We start from the raw sequence: 19139 nt of genomic DNA, 5'->3' as shown, positions 1-19139 counted from the left end.
CCATCATCAAAGATTTACAACATTTTTTTCAGTGTGATTTTCCTGCTAAACCTATTTCCTCTGTCTGTATTCACACTACAACCACTGCTGATATGAATACTGTGTTACACTAATTATTCATACCATAAAGCAAACAGGCACACTGCATTCAAAACGCCCACTGCAGTCAATACCTGCAGCTCAATGCAGCAAACTGTAATGTGTACACAGTATAGCTTCAGTGAGAAGTACCTGCACTGTATGTGTCAGTGCAGGACTGACAGTATAGTAGAGTTTATTACTCCCAAAGAACAGCAAATCAGACTCAGGCTCACAACATTAACACCCTGAACAAAATGAAATGTCCCTGACAGTTATTAACCATGTAATAGCTTAAAACTGACCGGATTAATGTGGGGAAAATTAATTGGTGTGCACAAAGCTTAAAGTCCCCCTGAATGATGGATGTGCAGAGTTTGACACCAGAAGTTTTTACAATTGTATCTGCTGACAGTGGAAAGTTCCCTCTGTGTTACATTGGACATCTACATTGGAATTTGAAGGGGCGGGCCTATTAGCAGTATGTGTGACATCACAAATAGGTAGCCAATCCTGGTCCAATATTCAATTTACATAAGTGTGATGTGGAGACTTGAAGCCTCCAGTGCACAAACACTATGAATGAGACTGGACCTGAAAATGGACTTTACTGTGAAGCATGAGATATTTTGTGTCCGGCTGTTAAACCTTTGAGATTTAATATATTTACATATTCACACATTCTTTCATTTTTAACGAGGTAGAAGGATTAGATGCCATTTAAGGGGTATTTTAACAAGATATTTTAACTTTTTTGTGGGAAAACCACAGAAACAGACATTATTCAAACTAAGTAAGATACTAAGTATCTTCTTAAAACATGTGTGGAGAGGAGCTTTATCATAGCTTTCAGGCTAGCTTCCATTCTCTTTTTCACACTGCCTGTTTATACAGCACTGGCAACTGGCCCAGTTGTTCCACTTCAACATGGCACATGTCAGAGAGAAGCTGGTGTGTCTGCACACAGACACCAGCTGCTACAGTGACTAGCCACTGAAGGACAAAATACTCCACACTTCCAAGTTGGTCCCAATGACTCAATCTGTAATATCGTCAGAAGCTCACGGCTCAGTTCCTGAAATAATCATGAAATATTATCTATAGATAGATGTACACATCCATGAAACATATTTCCAATTCAAATATATTCGTTTGAAAGTGGAAAATGGTTGAATGGATTTTTGTAGGTAAAGATATGCTCCTTGGAAGTAACGCTAGATCACTGCTGTAAGCTGGTTAGCCAGGCACAACAGTTGCAGTTACTGTAGACTAAAACACTGTTTAATCCATTATTATGTAGCTCTTGTGTTTCTGCTTTTGGAGAGACTAAAAAGAAGACGGCACCTTCCAAACACTTAATCACCGGCATGTGTCGTGTATTTCTGCTCGCCGAGTCGTGTAGGCGCCGATTCGGAGCTTCACACTTTGGGACCAAAGCGCCCTCCAACCGCCCCTGCAGATCAACCAGTTGTCCCGGCGCGACACGAAAAAAAGCCAGATGCACATAACAGCTCTCCAGAGCGGTTAATGACAAGGGGCCCCCCTCTTTAGACTGCAGCGGCTACAGAGCCCCGGTCTCAAAAGGCTGCAAACGCTGCGGCTATTCATATTTCATATTTGTAGGTAATATGAGTGTTGTTGGCATTCTGCTGAGGAGAGGATGCTGTAGTCAAAGGAGGGGGAAATCTATCAAAGGGGTTCATGCTCAGAATGGGAAAGAAGGTACCTTTAATCATCTGCTTGTGTGAGACGTCAAGCGGTTGCTAGGTTACAGGTCAGTCTGGAGAAGCCGCTAATGTGAATGCTATAGAGATGCCTCGCTGTGTATAATATGTAAGCATGCAGAATTCTAATGTCGGTGAGATGTGATAATGTGATTGCAATGCTTTGAATTCCTACTGACTGCATGTGTTATCCACCATATCATTCTTTACATGTTCTACATATCAACACACCAACTAAATGATCATGTGAAGGAAGCTTGTGGTCATCTGTTGGAGGGCAGACTTCCTATCACCACTTTCCTCTTATCTTCTTTTCAGCTGTCAAACTGCTCACGTCTGTGCTGTTTTTTTTGCACTGCACTACCCAGAAACCACTTGTCAGCCACACACTGTGTCCACCACCCATCCCAAAACTTCACAGCGCATTCCTAACGAGCGCCGAGAAATGTGCCGTCGTGTCAAACCGAAAGCGGCGCCGGGATGCCTTGCTCACTGTCTCCCCCCCCCCCCCCCCCCCCTTTTTTTTTCACAACAGGCGTGTAAAGCGCTGATAAATAGCACAATGTTGTCTCAGCCTGTAATTCTATCTAACCCATTCTCCTCACTGCTCTGACCCAGAAGAGTCAGACGTTGCAGAAAGGCCGGATTAACCGCTCACAATTCTGCAACAATGCGAGGGGAGGGGGGGAGAAGCTCAGCCTCTGGCTCCCACACATCCCAGCCGCAGCCGGCTAGAGTCAGCCGCTGTGCGAGACCGACTGCGAGAGGAGTAGTTTTTTTGGCTGGGGCTGGAGACTGGGGGTAATTAGCTTTGACAGAGCTGATGAGTTGCTAATTAAATGTTTATCTGAATCTGGCATCTGTCGTAAAACAAATGTCTGTTAGCTGCCTACAATCTGTGGATTATCACAAATAACTAGGGTTGGGTCCTGCACGCGGGGAGATAAGCTGGGAGAGGACGGTGAATTTTGGGGGCACATTTCGCAGCAGTTAGGCTGAAACTAGTCACAGCAACAGCACCTACTGTGTGTATGTTAGGAGCTTACTGTGACTCATAATGGCAGTGATTATCTCAGTCCACATTCAAGCTGGCACTTGTTTACTAACACAGTGAAATTTTATGACTTGGTAGTAGCAGCGCTTGTTATTTTTATCTCAAATTCGGATCTTTTTGAATTCTGTAATCAAAACCTGACTTTTATTCGATTCGATCGATTTAAAGGGTCGGTTCGCCCCAATTTCCGCTCACCCGTAGTGTTATCTAACTACTCACCATCACCGTCAGCAGTCTAAGTTAGACGAGTTAATATCTACTGAACTTTGTGTATTTTTAGTATGATGTTCCCTGTTTGTGTGTCCTTGCTGATACACTGCAGGAGAATAGGATCACAAAGCATGAAGTGGCACCAACAAGACTGTAACCTTGGAGATACCCACTTGATTGGGTTAACTCAGACTGCTCAGGTCTTATTATAGCAGCTAACTTTAGAAAGGACTAGGAATTTTGACCCCAAATTGGCATTAAGAGGAGATGTGTTTCAGGCCAGTCACAGAAGGAGCACTTCAATAATAACATTTTCAATATACAGCGCATATGGTCACTGTAGTATTGTATGAAAGTGCTACTGAAATGACATTTAATCATCCATTTTTGTAATATTTATTTGCAAGAGACCATGAACTGTCACATCTCAATTTGGAAGTGTTAGGATAATTTCCACTGCAGGAACTTTGGGGTAATTTTACAGGGCTGTGACCGTTGGCCCGTGTCTCCGTAGCAGGAACCGCCCCTGAAGGACAATCTCCGAGAACTTTTACTGGGGCGAAACAAGTCCCTGCCTCAGGGTATGTACTCCGTGCTTCCCCGCAAAAATTCCTGGGTGGGGCTTTAGGTTGACTCTGCTGATTGGGTGTACTCAAAGCGGGATGTGATGTCAACAGAAACCACCGAATAAGTGCTATTTTTGAAACCCAGCAGAAAAACGTGATGATCGAAACTGTTGCGGAATGATTAGGTCACCTCCAGAATCCCGCGGGTCCTATCAAGATCTTACTCCTCAATGGAGACATAACAGCTGAAAGGACCAAGTAGGAGGACGTTCCTGTAAAGTTCCTGCCTCCTAAATGTTACCTGGACCATCTCTCTGCTATACAGTACCTTTCCATTCGACCCCCCTCTGCTCCACTCTGCCGTCAGCCACACCCACCTCATCAGTCAGCTCTGTTCACCTGGGCACTCAGGTGCTCCACATCAGCAATCAAGCCACTATGTAACTCTCTCCTGCTCACTCACTCATTGCCAGATTGTTCTTCGTGCTCTCACGTAAGACTCTCCAGCACTCTGACATGGACTGATCTCCCGTTGCCAGCTTCAGACCTTCATGCCTCATCGTTCTCCCTGTAAACGCTTCAGCCTTCTGTCTCCAACCACGAGTTGTGCCTCAGTACTTCCTGCTTGTGTTGTGCTGCTACAACATCACAGTGTGAGTTTCCCTGTCTTCTCACCTGTGGATTCCTTGGCAATAGAGACTCTTACCTGGTTGGTTTGGATTCTCCAGTCCAGGCCCTCAAGCCCAAGAGACTCTCTACCTGCACATTGCATTAAACTGTGTTGACACTCTTCTGTTTCCCTCTGTACCTGTCGAAGCTGACGTTAAAAGTCAACGTAACTATCTGATCTGGTGTACTGGATACTGCATTTGGGTCCAACACACACTCATTACCTGAACAGTGTTAAACACAATTAAAACATGCACAATAATAAAACCGTACAAAGCAGAAGAAACTGAATACAAAAAATGTCAACTAGAAAATGATTAAATGAATGCTTGACAAATTATTAAAGGCAAAATTGTTTGTGTACATGAGAGGAACATGAAATAAAATGAAGGCTTAATGGTTGTAGAGTTGAGTAGATCTTAAGACTAGTTGAGAAGCTTTTTATTGTCAAAAACTGAGTTATTCTGAAATGTACTGTGAGTGTTTATTACTAAAGTGGGTCCATGGGGAAATCAGAATTGTTCCATTTGATCTCAACGAGCTGGATGGGGATGTGGGCGTCTTGTTTGACAGTAGCTGGCAGAGTGCCGGTGTTCCACCATATGGAGTAAAAAAAACAGACTTGTGCTGTAGCTACGTGTCATGGACAGACAGTGTGTTGTTAGCAGTGGTATTGAAGAGTAAGAACCATGTAAACGGTCTGAAATTATATTCAGACAATGCAGTTAATTAGCTGCTAACGAAGTGTCTGGTGGCTTGTTCAGTAGGGAATATGAAGGTATGTAACGCTGTATTGAATGTTGGGACAGGGGCACCATCTTTGGAGGAATGAGATCTGTTACCTGCCTGTGCCTCTTCCACCATGCTACAATGGAAACCTGCTTTTTGTTAAACAGATAAGCTAAAATGTTGAAGATGAAGACAGCAGACTCTACAGTTCATGTCCACTCTGTCACAGTCTTTGAAAGAAATGTAGACATAGATAAAAGTTGGAACTTTCACAGAAATCATAAACATTTATTTTATTAATATACTTGTTGCCTTAGGAACCTGGTTGTGGTTCCTCTCTTCTTTTTGTTATTCATTATACATTTAATTGTTTGAATGTGATGTACATTACTAACATTAAAGTAATACAAGGCCGGTAGACTTTTTATCATGGATTATTACATTTTTGGTTAATGTGGACACAAAAAGCATTAGATAATATTCAGCTCACTGTTGCAAATAATTCATGTTCATGGTCTTTGCCACCATGTTTACACAAAACTGTATTCATAAGTTTTTTCTGTGTCGCATTCAGTATAGGCAGTGTATAATATGAAGGAAAAAACACCACTTTAGAATTGTATTGAATAAAACTTTATTTTACAGACACTGTGAAGGATGACGTTGATATCGAGCAGCCACAGCCAGACCTCTGGATGCTTCTGTCTGAACCTACTGAATAAGCTGAAGCTCCCATCAACACACCAACACAGGTACCATCACACTGTCTAACCTGATTAAGCATATGAGAGAATGATATTCATCTGAGATAAATAAGATATTCATTTAAGTAAGGACATAACAATTGTAACATTACTGTGAGACAAATATTCAAATGTGTTTGAGTTAATAAACCGATTGCTAAATAAAGCAACTGGGATTAAATCTAAGCCAGTAAACTTGAGTGTGTTACAGGTTCAGAATGAAGCTCTGGATCCAAACTGATGCAACATATTTATTCACAGGGGTGCAAAAACATATTTAAAACAGAAGTCAGCACATTATTCATCCCAGTGTTAGCTCAGCTTGCATCAGCTCCACTGACTCTGTGAACTTCAACTGTAATAGCTTTAGCTTACAGCCTCACAGTCTCAATGGACTTCACTTACTTTAAACATGCCATGCACAATGCTGCAAATACCTATATGTGTAAACTGCAGAACACAATTTAATTAATGCAGGAATAATGTTAAAAGTAACCAACTCATAGCTCCAACTCACCACCAGAAAGGTAGCAGAATCCTCCCGATTGTCGCAAGATGAGTCATAATTAAAATTCAACACAGTGTGACGTCATCTTCACATTCTCTATAAACTAACGTGCAAGATTAAACGTGTTGGATTTAGCGGGAAAGCTAATGTAGGTTGTTCAGAGTTTGCGTCTCTTGTGTTGTGTAGCAGGATGCAGTCAGGCTCAGTGTGACCATCTGTTTTGCCTGTGATAGAATAATACCTCATAAATGTATTCAACATTTGATTGACTGTATGGAAGCTGTCGAATTCCTGATGCAAAACAATCATGAGACCTCCCTTCCTCCCTTTTGGTTTCTCTCTGTGCATTGTGTCTGGTATCAGTATCAGTTGACACTACACAAGGCAGTCAGTGTGTGTTGCACTTAACGTTTCATTGTCTGCCTTTCTGAAGGGCAGCAGGAAGAAGTGGTCAAGGAGGAGAAAGTGGCCAAAAGGCTGTAGTAAAGCAGTGACAAGCACATGAAATCCTGGCTGAAGAGAGAGAAGTGATGCACTTGAACATAATGCAATGTATAGTGAGGTCTGCACAATACGATGGATGTGTTGGCGTTGGTTCCAGTATCCACTTCAGCTTCTCTCTATTGTCCGAGCGCTTCATTTTCATGTGAAAAACTAGGAAGGAAACACATTTTTTTGTGGTTGAAGACCAAAACCAGACGTTTCCTATGAGGATGATAACATCCCAACTGGAACTCGCCATATTTCTTTGTCTGTCTAAACTGCATCCTCTGAAACTGGAAAAGTCTGAAGATCAAAATAGAACGATTCCTTTCGTATTTCAAATCCAGATGCGACAGTGCTCGCTGACAGCTCTGCCAGGACTGAAAAAAAAACTAAAAAAAACAAGGGACAAATGGAGAAGTACAGAAAGTGCAAACTAAATTTTTTACCAACAAAATAAGCCCCCTGCCCCCGGATCATGTTTGCATTAAAAGTGGAAGAGACGGCTGATGAAATACATTGTTGAGAAAAGGAGTGCTGTATGAGATGAGGGAAGACAGTTTGAAAGCTGCTGATTATTTTATAGAAAGCCTTGTTTTTTTCTTCCTCCTTCCCCTCCGCTTGAGTTGTGGCGCTTGTCCCAGGCTATCGTACCCATCATGCCTCTCACGCTTCAGCTGCTCTCCCATCCATAGATTTTTTTTTGATTGTAGACTCATATTTTCATTTAAATGCTGATGGGCTAGGAGGATCAGTGTAAATTGGAAACCCAAACTTATTCCGCTTTTTTTTCTCCTGCTCTTTTTTTTCCCCCCCTTTGTGTGTTTGTGAAGAAGTGTAATTGCGTGGCGGGCGCTGTTGTTTGCTGTGAGAATTGTCGTTCGCACACGTGGATTTCCATGAATTTAAAGAAGGTTTGAAATTGCACTGACCGAGCATTAAAGTCAACCGTATTAATTCAGATGTCAAATTGAAGTAATGCCCCAGACGGCATAGGTGCCGTATATCATAGTGAAACTGTCAGTTAAAGATGCGGGTCCGGCTGTGACGTACTGTAAGGAGATAAGGTGTGTGACTCCCCCTTCCTCTCTCCCCCCCACCACCACCTTTTTGTAAAATCAAACCTTTTACAGTTGGCCGATTGAAGTTGTAATTGTAACATTTTTCTGAAGCAGTGCTGCTCTAGAGGCTGGTGTAATCTCATTGGACAAAAAGGATATTTACAAAACGCAAGCTCGTTAACTGGAGGTTTATGAGGAAAGAATTGAATTAAAACTATCTTAGAGAGAGTCCTCAGTGGAAAAATGACAGCATTGATTGGTGCTTAAAACAACCTGTGTTCAGTAGGAAAGCAGAAAGTACCATCCTGTCCTCACACTTCGACAGAAAGTCTGAAATAGGAGGTTGGAATGGTGCATGCAGATCATTACATTTCTATGTTTAATTAAAAAGTGAATGCTTTTGGACATCTAGTAGCTTTTCAATCTTATTCTGCAGTAATAGCTATGTAGGAAAAGATATCTAGACATGTAAAACAGAGCTAAATATGTTTAAAAAAAAGATTTTAGGACATCTAGAAGTAGGGCTCAGCCATTTATTGAATTCATTTGTTTAATCTGACATGAATGGTTACGCTACATGTACACCTGCTGCAGTTTATAGGACTGTCGTGACTCCAGGTGGTTAGCTGTCTCTGTGTATCTTGTAGTCTTGTAATAGTAGTACATTTAGCAGTCAGTTTTTTCTGCTCTCTGCTCTGAGATCTTGGTTTGTGTTTGTTTCCACGGTATCATCTCTGGTTAGCAGAGGTGAAGCACTGAGAGTCAACTGGGATTCTACTTTGTTCAGTCTGTTCCTACCTGCAGGCTAAACAACAGGAGCAGTGAGTGGACCTTTATGCTCTGCCTGTGCTCAAACTGATTATTATACTGGACACCTATTCTCTTCTTAGTTAAAGCATGGTACTGACAGTCAATAGCTGTTTTTTATGCATTACAATGAGAGCCTTGCAGGTGGTGCATGTTTTGTAGCAAATTAAAATAGTAAGAATCATGTGACGTTGTCATACTGCTTGGAAAAGTAGAGCAGGAAGTTGGGTTTGGTAAAAAGCATCACAGGCTGTTGTGATATGAAAATTAAAGACGTCTAGGTTAAAACCAGGCATTGAAACAAATATTTCAATGACTGTATTTGAATATGAAACGGGTCCTAACTTCACACTGAAATAAATATCCATTGAAATATTATTGAAGCAACACTGTGTTGCCAGGTGCCAGACACTAAGTAATCACACAAGGTAATATGATTCATTTGAGTTTGTAATGTATATGATTCTATGCTAAAAGTCTGCTCTGTGGCTCACAGTATACTGTATTCATGGGTTTACCAAATGACTGCAGTGGGCTGAGACTACAGGACACACATGCATCCCAACATGTAAGCCAATAGGTTACAAGAAGCACTTTTGTACTGTAAACCTGGTTAATGTATAGCAGCTCTATACCATTTCACTATTCTGTCAACATCATACAGTAGGAGTTTTTAGATTTAGATGTATATAGAATAGAAAGGGGTGCATTAATGCACAAATATGGTAATGTTACGTACTCAACCTTATAACACTTTAAGAATGGTTTTGAAAACAAGATTTCCAAGAAATTTGGTCTTTCAGCCAAATTTTAACAGTAAATTGTCAAATCTGGAAGCATCTGACTTTGAAGTGGACATATGCTTTTTCTGGTTTTCTGTTACTTATGTGCTGTCATGATGACAACTATGTTAAATATGGTTAAAGGTTCAAAACTTGACAATAACATATGTAGAAATATTCAGGCTTAAACTTTTGTCAGAGTGCTTTTTTCTTAAACTTTTCTCTACCTTTCCAACGAGTTAAAGTCAGCTCAGCCCATTAACTGCCGTCTGTTCAATACCTTTGGTTGCTAAGGTTTTTCTATATGTTGTTTGCGTTGTCTACTCTTCTATATTTTAGATTGGATTCTGGCTTTATAATGTGCAGATGTATTTGAGAGGTTTTCTGAACTGTCAATCATGTAAAGATATTCCAGTAAAGCTGCAGATTAAAAATGTAGAACTGTAAATGTACATAATTTATCCCCTTTAGCAGGGGAGACCAAGATTTGTGTCTTCTCTCCTGCCATGACTATGACCTTTCCCTAACCCCCGACCAGCAATGGTAGCTGTCTAAGCTACCTAAAACAGTATCTCCATCTAACTGATGGGTTACAAGATCACTAAAACACTGAAAATGAACCTTATTTTGGTTCATTGCTATAAACTATGATGACTTGGTTGGTGCAATCTTGCAGAGACTGATTCACTATGAGTGTTTTCCAGTTAGTGGTACCTTGCAATATAATCTACCTTTTTTTATTACATCCCATCTTATTCAGTCATTCAGTCCAATATGATTTATTAGGGAAAACAGGTTCTTTGACTCCACACAATGAGATAGAATTGAGATTATTTGTGCCTCTATTGTGAAAAAAACCTAGAGTTCAACATCATTTAGTGTCATACAGTGGTAATGTGGCATATCCAGTTTTTAAGGAAATACAAACACAGACACCTTTCAAGGAACAAAGTTGAATGTTTAGAAAAATATGGATGGTTTATTTGACCCTACTTGAACAAGCATTATAATCCATTTTCCATGATGTTCGACTCCTCTGATGTCAATGGAACACAGTCTACATCCAAGTATGAACAGTGGTATATCTGTTATCAACAACACATTCATTCACTTCTCGTCCTACAAACAGTTTTGCAAAGACACACACAGTATAGTATTAATTTATCCTGTCAAATACTTGGTTAAGTGGGTTTCTATTCTGAACTCACGAAACAGTGATAATTTATAGTTGTTTTTTTTAAGAATCTATTGAAAACAGACAGTCTAATACAAAGTCCATCCAGTACAGACTTGTCCATAGTACTGCTTCTAGAATAGCTTATTTACAATCGTCTACTGGAAGCAAAAATAATGATAAAAAAAAAAAAAAACCTGCCATTGCTTTAATAACAAAACAAGCTAGCCATCACTATTCAAACTCAGAAAGAAAAATAAAAAACAGAACAGAATTTTTTTTATTGATTGTGCTTTGTAACCCACAAAACCGCTTCGTTTTTAGAAATGGAACATCTGTCAGAGGCACCAAATAGAAGTGCTAATAACATCCATTTCAATTTCTCTCATCGAGATTCTCTAGAGCTATGAGTAGGACAGGGCGTACAAATGGTGTTTTTTTTCAATTTTATTTATTTATATATTTATAAAGTTAGTACAGGCTCATCCTAGTTCATCACCTGTGGTGGCGTTGTGTTGCACAACAGAAGTCACGGAGGAATTCGGTCCTTGTGTTTAACCATGCAAAGCCCTTTAAGATTTGCCAGAAAAGGTCACAGAATAGATTTGTTGGACAAAGGGGCCCTTTAAAGGCTTAAACAGACACAATCAGTGTTTCCTCGCTAAAACACACACAGAATGAGGCCAGAGCCTGTGGATGAATAGGGTAATCAAGACAGTGGAAATAATAGTAGGCAAGTTAGCTGGATAATACTACACCTCCCCTATCCACAACCCCTCTCTGGCTTCAGACATGGCTGGGCCTGTGTATGCATTGTACAGTGTAGCTCGTTTTTCCGGTCTCTCACAGTTAAGATAGTGGATGTTCTTGGTCCTGGAATCTCTGACTTTGTAGGAAAACTCAGTCAAAGACGGTGATATTGCCCCCCCGTCCTACTCTAATAGAAGGCCAGTGTACACCTACCTCAATCTATCTGACCCCCCCCACCCCCTGGTGCACAGCAGTGCTTCTTTCTATGCAGTTCAGGTAGTCTCTGGCTGCCGTTACACAGTCACCTCAGTCTTGCTGCCTGTGCGGTAGTGCTGTGGCTGTTGTTGCTGCTGCTGGTGGTGCTGTGGGATGTAGTGGAGTTGTTCCACAGTGTGAGTCCGTCTGGAGGCAAACGCCTGCCTCTTAGTTGCAGTCTGGTTCATGGCTAAAGTGTTGGAGTGCCCGGTGCCTCCTCCTCCTCCTCCTCCTCCTCCACCTCCTCCTGCTCCTCCTGCTCCCGCTCCCGACGCCCCGGCGCTGCTGCCACCATTATTAGAGGCACTGGGATGGGAGTGCATTTTGGTCATCTTGTAGCGATCCATTAGAGGCGTGGTTGGTATGAACACGTCCGTGTGCGAGATGGCGCGCGACATTGACTTGTCGCTGCCACGAAACCCACCAGAGGCGCTGCCGACCATGCCACGCTTCAGCGACATCATCAGCTTGTCCGGCGAGAGCAGAGGATCCTGGGACAGGAGGCGGTCTTGTGAGTACAGGCGATCTTGTGAATAGAGGCGGTCTTGAGAGTAGTGGCGGTCTTTCGAGTAGAGGTGTTCCTGTGACAGCAGTCGGTCCTTGGAGTACATGCGGTCCTTGGAGTACAGGCGGTCTTGGGAGGTGTGGCGGTCCTGCGGAAGAAGACGCTCCTGGGATCGAAGACGTTCTGCAGACAGCAGCTGTTCATCCGAAAGGATCCGGCCTCCATATGGGGACATACCATTAGAAGACACGCTGTAATCCGGCTGTGGGGCCCTCTCCGGGGACAGGACGCGGTCCTGGGACATGGCCCTCTGGACGCGACGAGGCCTCTGTCTTTGCTGAGACTGCTGCTGTGAGGACTGGGACTGGGACGGCGCCTGGGAGATGGAGGACTGCGGGGGCTGGCTCTGTAGCTGCTGGTCCCGGTGCTGTAAAGCAAAAGATGAAAGAGTTGAGTTTATTTCCAGGCAGAGGGGCAAAAGGTGTCAATCTTTGGGAATCTCACAATTCTATTCTTATTCTCAACTCTCTGATTAAACTCTGAATCAATTCTCGATTCAAAACTGATTCTCTATTGAATGAATAGAAAAGTAGAAACAATTGTCAGTCTCTTGCTTCAGTATACTCTGTGCCAGACCATTAACTGGTGTCCTTAGTCCACTGAAATACAATATGAAACATAACTGGCAATTAAGATAAATGGTCCGAAGCCTTTTTATTTTAAAAAGATAACTGCATTATTATTGAATTAATTCATTTGAAAGCATCCTACAGTCTCCTGTCTGTATGAGACAAACTTAATGAGGGGGAGGTGGAGTGCTCCACTGTGTTATTAATGTTACATCTAGTGTTAGCTCTGGAAAGCCATCGCTGTCCAATAGGCTGAGCGGGCGCGGGGTTTCTGAGGTGGAACAGAGTTATTTCCTTCACCTCAGAGTTGGTTTAAGTTGTTTAGTGCTGCAGTGTGTTTGTTGGTCAGTCAGTCTCGTTTGCTGCTCTGCTCTGCTAACCTTAGTCTCTGAGCGACAACATAGAAAGTTTGAAAGTGTGAATATTTACTTCTTTAAATTTAAACATCTTGTAGTTCATCTTCAAAATAGGCAGCGGTTACAAGTATAACATTTGGAAAATCAATTTTTGACATTTGTGAATCAATTCAGAATCATAGGAGATATAAGTTAATAAGATCCTTATGTGAATCGGTTCTAATAAATTCAAATCTTAAAACCGGGAGGTAGAGCGGTCGTCCAACAATTGGAAGATTGGGGGTTCGATTCCCGGCTCCTCCAGTCCACATGTTGATGTGTCCTTGGGCAAGACACTTAAACCCCAAATTGCTCCTGTTGCCGCGCCAACGGTGTATGAATGTGTGAATGGTTAGTCTCTCCTGATGAGCAGGCTGGTACCCTGCATGGTAGCTCCTGTCATCAATGTGTGAATGGGTGAATGTGACACGTAGTGTGGATGCGCTTTGGTCATAACGACTAGAAAAGAGCTCTATAAGTACATTCCATTAAATATAGTCCATTTACATTTACCCTGAGATGGCTTACTTGAGAAAGATCACTTGCTTTGACTCACAGATGCGTAAGAAGTAAAGAACATGACCTTGTTTTGAGTGCTGAGCACCTGTGTACCCACCTGGTCTTGAGTCATTTTGAGAACATGCAAGGGAAGAGTGCCTCTCGCTGCCAGGTCGGGCAGGTGGCGCTTACGAGTATAGTAGTCATCGACGTCTTTATCCGCTGCTGCTGAGGAGACGGGGGGGGGGGGGGGGGGGAACAACAGAAGAAAGAGGTGAAGAGGAGATTCAGAGAGCGAAAGCAAGAGAAAGCAAAGGGGGGTAGGTGTTAGAATGCAAAGGGGAGAAATCGGATAAAGTGGGATCGGAGAACATTGCACACAATGCAGGGAATAGTGTTGGAGGACCCATCTGTGTTTCACCTTTCCAAGCTCATGGAGGGGAATAGAAAATAGACACAGAGGAATCGCAGTCAGATCGTATTACATGCTAGGCACATAACATCCACACATCCAGGCTTCATCAGGGATTCTACTGGCAGCTCTGGCTGTGGGGGCAAACTTTTCAAAGGTCATGTGAAAGTCTATAAACAAACATTGTCATTTCATCCAGATATGGAAGGGAAGCACGCAGGCACTTCAGATACACATGCCGGAAAGCTAATTGTATTATTGCGCAATCACTTCACATCGAGAACAGCGAGTGTTTCACGTCTTCGAGTGGATAACGATTACAACATGCATTTGGAAGCAGATCAGAAAGAAACGTGTACATTTCCAGACACGGTAGAGTGTAGTTGTAGATGTAGCACCAACTTCATGCCATACAACACAAAACCATGCATATAAAGACGTGTCATACATTTACACAAACTGTGTCAGACATCTTGACAAAAAAAAATGAAATGCAGCATGAATTATTCAAAAATGGAAACATTTATAAGTCCATCGTTACAAAGAAGCTCATTCTTTATTCTCTCTGAACCCCAGCATGAATGATTAAGCGTCACACTAAGTCAAGAGGTGAACACTAATGTCATTTATATGATAGAAATAAATTATGGAGAGCAGACCCCTTCCGCCTTTATTGAGAATTCATAGATGACTCGGAGTGTGAGCCTCTCTTTTTCAGTAATGGGTGCAATCCTGCTCACACCACCTGTCAAGATTATACTCAGCCAAAATCCCCTTCAGCGGCGAGCCATGGGTGCGTGCTGCAAATCGATTCATTATGAGAGATAATAAAAACAAGATGTTCCTTTCTCACATGCATAATAGTCTTCAAAAATCTGCGCAGGGCATTGCAAACTCATCAACCATATTACCATAGAGTGAATGAATAACTCGTGATGTATACTGTCCTGAGTTGCAATGGGCTAAATGCTTTTCTTCAGTTTGATACCAATTTGCATTAATAAGCAGTAGCATTCTTCTCTTTTATTATCCCAACAATGAAAACGCTGCTCTATCTTCCCTCCAGCTCAATCCAACATGATCTATCAGTGTCCAGACACTAGTTGAGCAACAAAAAAGAAAACTGCAGAGCCTTTTGGCTGTTTGCTGCAACAAATAATTTGCTTTGGAAGCAGAAAGGAAGTTGTGAAGACTGAAGGACACTGCCTAAGGATATTTTTCTATTTTAAAACAGTCTCTTCCATGGGCTACTATCTTTGACAACTGAATTCATTTGGATTTCTTCATACCGCTTATCAAGAACTATTATGTTAATTCTCACAAGCGTTCTTCAAGCACAGGGATTTTTTTTGTTTTTCTTCTACAACTTAGAACCAGCAAATGTAGAAGTGCATTCCTGCAAAAAAACAGGTTTTTTGCCATTTTGTTTGAAATGGTGCCTGGCAGCTACGAGTGGGAGCCAGTGTGGAGTGAGCTCTGACGGGGGGGTGAGTTGTAGATCGTCATCCTTCACTTTGACTGCGAGCCAGCAATGAAGTGGGGCAGGCATGATGAAATTACACAAGCCTTAAGGAATATTTGCGTTCCACTTTAGAGAATGTCATGAGATGAGACCTCATTACGCAGCAGAAATCCAGCGTAGCACCACTAAATCAATACCGAGCCGGGCCAGGCACAAGAAGCCACTTAATGTACTTATACGCTCCGAGAGAAATAGTGGCTGCAGCCTTTAAGTGGAGACAAGGGAAGCATGGAATATCAATGACTCATAGTTTCTTGAGATGACTAGGCTGATTTCATGAAGGATCAGAGTTGAAAAATGAGTATTTTCTGATTCTGATTCACGGTTCTCCATCCACTGAAATCTTTACTCAAATGGGAGCTGCAAAAATCTCCAGAAGAAAGAGCTATTTTTCTACAGCTTGATGTCCTTAGTACAGCAGGCAAATCATTTTCACAGCTGAAACCCTTCGGAGCCCCTCAGTAAGTCCCAGTCAGGAGTCAGGAAAGCACACTTAATGCAGTATTTTTATCATGCAGGGCATCAGGGCAGGGAGCCTACTCTTGCATTAGTGCAGTGAACTTGGACCTACTGAGTTTCTTCAGGGACGAGAAGCGGCTGACATCTGCTTTGACGGCCGCCTCGTAGGAGGGCGGCAGGTGAGACAGGCTTTGGAAGGAGCGTGAGAAAGACAGGTCGTAGGGTTCCGTCTGCGAGGTCAGGATGCCGCTTATCCGATTGTTTTCTGGAGACACATACATACATATACAGACACAGAAGAGGGAAGAGAAAAAAAAAATGGGCAGGATGGAATCTTCCTCCCACCCCCAACCACCCACCCGCCCTCGAAAAGGTAGACAGGTAGATGAGAACCCTGGGCGACCATCGTGGAAGACCGCCGGCTGAGGTAGAGAAGGGAAGAGTGAGCTGGAAGGCAAGCTGGAGTTTTAGTCATACAAATACTTCCTGGATGCAGAGGTGCTCCAAAATCATTCTGAAATGTTCTTTGGCTTAAGACCCTTAAGATCCATGGAAGCCAAACTATTTTGTTTGTCAGTTTAAAATATTACAAAGAATACAGATGCCAGAGATTCTCCTGACCTTTTTGAACAATGAGGGATGTACATTGTTCATTATTGTTGCCAGTGAAGTAGCTACCATTGAAGACAGAGAGGACATGCCCTTGGTGTTGTCTGATGGAATTTCGGGGTTTAAATTACCTTCAACACTTACTAATAAACAGTTTCATCGAGTCTAATTCGGGGTTATGCTTTTTCCTGTTGGGTTTGGAGTCCAATCGCATCTTATCCGACTTTTGCACACCTTGTGGAAATCACTCCTTCCAAGTACTGGAGGTCCCAATTCAGAACTATGACGCTGTTAAATTTAATTATTGACTTGCATTCATGAAAGTTTAACTGGATGATTCAGAGTCCTAAAAGTGACGTAGTGTCGCATTGTTTTTTTAGAGAACCGCAAAGACAAACAGTCTACTTGTGATGGTAGACTGCTGCTTGATTCTCTAACAATCTTGGGCCATACAAAGACGCCAGCTTGCAGAGAGAACAATAACTAGACGAAAGCCAAGTTTCATTTTGGCCTTTTGGTATGCCAGATTTGCTGTAGCATATGTTTGTCTTTTTAAGTGGCAAAAGTGACAGTCAGTGTTTTATCCATTGACCTTTGTTAATAAAAAAAGACAGGAGGTTCAACATATTCTATAAGAGATTCGTTAGCTTTGGAATTCAGGTAGTTTATCTTCCTATCCAAAATGAACCAGCTATAAGAACTCAAACCTAAAATGAATATTAGTTTAACTGTTTTTAGAACAAACCATGAATTAAAAAGGGATTTAGTACTTCCCCATCACAATTATATCCTGGCATTTTAAAGAGGAATAACATTTAGACCCACGAAACCCTAAAAGTTAATTAAACATTTCTTTACCTAAGCTTGACCTCAACCAATAAGTCGAGTGTGTATCTGCCTTCGAGAAATGGTTGCATATCTAAAACTCCAGCGTGCTGGTGGCAGTGATGGGGAGGAGAGGGGGGAGTAAAGGCGGTCACATCAGGCACTCGGTGAACATTTGGTGCGGGACTGACTCGACAAGTGATGGGGGTTTGACGGGAGGAAACAGCGGTCCAAAAAAAGAAAAGAAAGAAGGGAGAAAAAAAACAAGACAACACACCAAACAACAGATGTCTGCTGGAGAGTGACCCTGCTCGTGACAGTGTTGTGATGTGATCTGGGAAGGGAGCATTGGGAGCAATGCCTGGACTGGCTGTTGATGCGACGTGATATGAGGCCAGGAAGACGCACAGGAGAGGGGGGAGGTTGGGGTTAGGAGGGGGGGTGACAGGACCTTCTTTTATTCTTGCTCTCGTCTTTCTCTTTATCTCTCTCTCTCTCTCTCTCTCACATGCACGCACACAAGCATCAAGTCCTTCCCATTCACCGCCGTCTTCCACGCTCTGTCAATCTTATCTGTCCTGCCATGCCGCCACCCACTTTCCTCCGCTCCTTAATTCTTTCTATGTCCATTCAGTATTCCCCCCTCTCTCATTTTCCTCCTCGCTCCTGTGCTATCTCGCTCTCCCCTGTGAGCTGTGAGTCTGTCACGCAGTGCAGAGCAGCGGGCATGGGTGCGGCTCCAGACCAGCCTCCAACGGACAGATAAAAATAGGGCTTTAGTAACTGCTGCAGGATGGAGAGAGGGAGAAGAGATGGAGATAAGAGGAGCTAAAAGAGGGATAATACTGAAATACAAGAACGAAAGGAGGAAAAAAAAGAAGGGTGAACAGGAGGAAAGCTTGAAAAGAGTAGGACGGAAAAGGTGGCGGCAGGGCCGGAGCGACAGCAGGGGGTCCTGAAGCTGCAGGAAAGGGGGAGTTCGAAGGATGTGAACAAATCTGGGAGTGGACTGTCTGCCACACTGCATCAATAAGGGAAGAATTGACTCAGACTGTGCATGCTGATAGCTATCTCAATAGTAAACACATTTCACTGCTTCATCACAACGGACAGTACAACCGCTCAGACCTGGCTCAAACAGTCTTTGCAAATATTAGCGTGTGCTTTTCAAGAAAGCTGGAGATATTCTGTATTATTCTTATTATGTAGAAATCCCATGAAAACACCAAGAAAACCCAATGAACCTACAAGTATTGCACTGGGTGATATGTTTCTATATTATGACACCAGTGTAGTTGCTGCCTGACTACATTCATTTAGTCTGATATTGTTCATTTTTGCCCATATCTGTTTGGAATGGGGCGTTATTTTAGTAGCACCCATAGAAAGCTGGAAGCAGCAGCACGTTCAGTTCAGTCGACCAATCATCAGCCAGATGAGCGTAGGCTGACAATGTGCATACCTGTGCGACCAATCTCTTCCTGTCTCCATTCTGAATTAAATAATCATTCTATTTTTGAATTATAAAGAGTTGCGTCATCCACGTATAGGCAGATATAGATGTATGCAGATCAGATGAGAGCTGCTTGAATAAGAATATCTAATGATTAGGCTAGCTAGCAGATAGTTTCGTTTTCAGTCTTTTAAATCTTTAATCGTTTAAGGCCGCGCAGATTGCGGTGTAATTACATC

The 19139-nt window shown here is 42.4% G+C and overlaps 1 protein-coding gene across 1 annotated transcript in view; it reads right to left on the bottom strand.

Annotated features, from left to right (window-relative positions):
- Positions 1 to 11631: 11631 nt before the first annotated feature.
- Positions 11632 to 19139, bottom strand: part of LOC134003669 (protein shisa-6) — a 68412-nt gene continuing 60904 nt past the window's right edge. Inside the window, exons 7-9 of the mRNA XM_062442933.1 lie at positions 16126 to 16278; positions 13739 to 13842; positions 11632 to 12525 (exon numbers count right to left, since the gene is read on the bottom strand). Coding sequence (XP_062298917.1) covers positions 11632 to 12525; positions 13739 to 13842; positions 16126 to 16278 — 1151 coding nt within the window. The remainder of the gene's footprint in view (positions 12526 to 13738; positions 13843 to 16125; positions 16279 to 19139) is intronic.

This window comes from Scomber scombrus, chromosome 21 (genome assembly GCF_963691925.1).
Source record: "Scomber scombrus chromosome 21, fScoSco1.1, whole genome shotgun sequence".
NCBI lineage: Eukaryota > Metazoa > Chordata > Actinopteri > Scombriformes > Scombridae > Scomber > Scomber scombrus.
This window is presented reverse-complemented; position numbering and strand designations above follow the sequence as displayed.